Raw genomic sequence first — 1,739 nt, 5'->3', positions numbered from 1 at the left:
ACATCAGCGGCCGCCTCCCCCGGAGCGCCCTCCGGCCGCGCCCGGGCTCCCGCGCCCCGGAATATTCATGAAGCCGCCGCGGCTCGCGGGTTGCCATAGGAGCGGCTCTCAGGCCCTGCCTGCCTACCTGGGCTTCTTAAAGGGGCAGTGGCGAGGGTCGGGGGCCGCGAGGGGCCGGGGGCGGGGGCCGGGGGGCGGGCCCGGCCTGGGGCGCAGGGTGGACTCTAGCCAGACCTTGGGGACCGAGGTGGATTCCGGCCTCACGTCTGCGCCCTCAAATGGCCTTTCTTGACTCAGGGCTGGGGACGCCCCCTAAACCCTGGTCTTCGGCTTGGGTGGCGGATTCCCCACCTCCAGATGGGGGGCGGGTCCCCGGCTCCAGCTCCGAACTCCCGGCTTCAGCGTCCGCGCCTTTCTGCTCCTCCCCGCCCAGGTCCCCAGCCCTCCGGGAGGCGTGGCGCGCGTGGATGCGGAGCCGTGCGTTCCCGCAACGCGCCTGGAGAGGGGGTTTCCGGGAAACGCACGGCGCCCGGGCGGCTCCCAGGGTTTTCCCGAGGCTCTGGCGGGGGGCGAGCCCTGAGCTGGTCTTTCCCTGGGTGAGGAGGGTGTGGGGGACACTCGCGGGGCTCGCACAGAACACGCGGGTGGGACCCAGCCCTTCGAGGTAAGACTTCTAGGAAATGCGCTAGTGGCAGCCAGCGACATGGGATGCCAGCGCCCCGTCCCCCCACGCGCGGCTCGCTGGACGCATCCGATCCGAAGTGGGGCTCCCAGAGGAACGGTTTGCAACCCAGAGCCAGCATGCAGGCGGGCGCCTCTGGGACCTGGCGCTCTGGGCTGGCTTTGGACATCTTTCTTCTCCCTATGTAACAGTACAGTGGAGACACCTTCTGTGTAGACCCGCGATATGAGGGGTTCAGCTCGACCTAGTAGCCACACCGCCCCCGTAGGTCCGCTGCCCCCTCTCCAGGCCAGCTGAGTGTCTTCTCTACCCTTGTGAGGCGACCAGGCTGAAGGACAAAGCCCACTTACTCAGCCTGAGGTATGGGTGTATTCTCCAGCACCCCTAGACAGCCGACCCCCTAAATGAGCTCACAAGTGGGCTCAGGGAAAGAGAAGGGGCCTCCGAAGGAGGGAGATGGCCAGGGGAGGTTGGAGTCTGGGTTCATTGCTGACTTGCATCCTCAGCCACTCGAGGCAGGGAGGGAGACAAAAAGGTCCCGAACTCTGAAGAACAGCATGAAGTTTTTCTTCAAATTATTTTAAATTTTGAATTCTTAGCCCCATGTGAGCTCCTCCCCCATTGTCCATCTGGAGCAGGAATCCTGGAGGCAGGACGCAGAGGTGGCTGAGCGAGCCTGGCAGGGGCAGTTCTGATCTGTCACCAGACCACAGGACCTGGGGTGGGGGAGGGAATGACTTGGGTGGTGACATCACCGGTGGCTGGCATTTCTACTTTTGAGCAGCTCCGGCCTGACAGTTCTCTGCACAGATGCGGAGAGGCCTAATCGGTGAGTGTCCTTGGGTCTCCTTGAGAAGGAGCATTCTTAACTGGCTGTGAGCTGACCTTCCCTAGTGTGCCAGCCCCTACTCCCACCCCTCCTGGGGGAAGATCACCTCCCTCAGCTCACTTCCTCAGGCTTTGTCCTAACCCAGGTTCCGGCAGGTGGCCCACGCAGGCCTCCCAGTGACCATGGCCCAACATCTTCCCCTGAGGAACCCTTTCCTGACCACCCAAA

At 63.9% G+C, this 1,739-nt stretch overlaps 1 protein-coding gene across 1 annotated transcript in view; it reads right to left on the bottom strand.

Annotated features, from left to right (window-relative positions):
- Window positions 1–851, bottom strand: part of Hcn4 (hyperpolarization activated cyclic nucleotide gated potassium channel 4) — a 38,839-nt gene extending 37,988 nt beyond the window's left edge. Inside the window, exon 1 of the mRNA XM_012514137.2 lies at window positions 477–851. Within this exon, the coding sequence (XP_012369591.1) occupies window positions 477–851 (375 nt within the window). The remainder of the gene's footprint in view (window positions 1–476) is intronic.
- Window positions 852–1,739: the final 888 nt, after the last annotated feature.

Source organism: Octodon degus, unplaced genomic scaffold (genome assembly GCF_000260255.1).
Source record: "Octodon degus isolate 3935 unplaced genomic scaffold, OctDeg1.0 scaffold00026, whole genome shotgun sequence".
NCBI lineage: Eukaryota > Metazoa > Chordata > Mammalia > Rodentia > Octodontidae > Octodon > Octodon degus.
The sequence above is the reverse complement of the archived record's forward strand: the minus strand, read 5'-3'. Positions and strand labels throughout refer to the sequence as shown.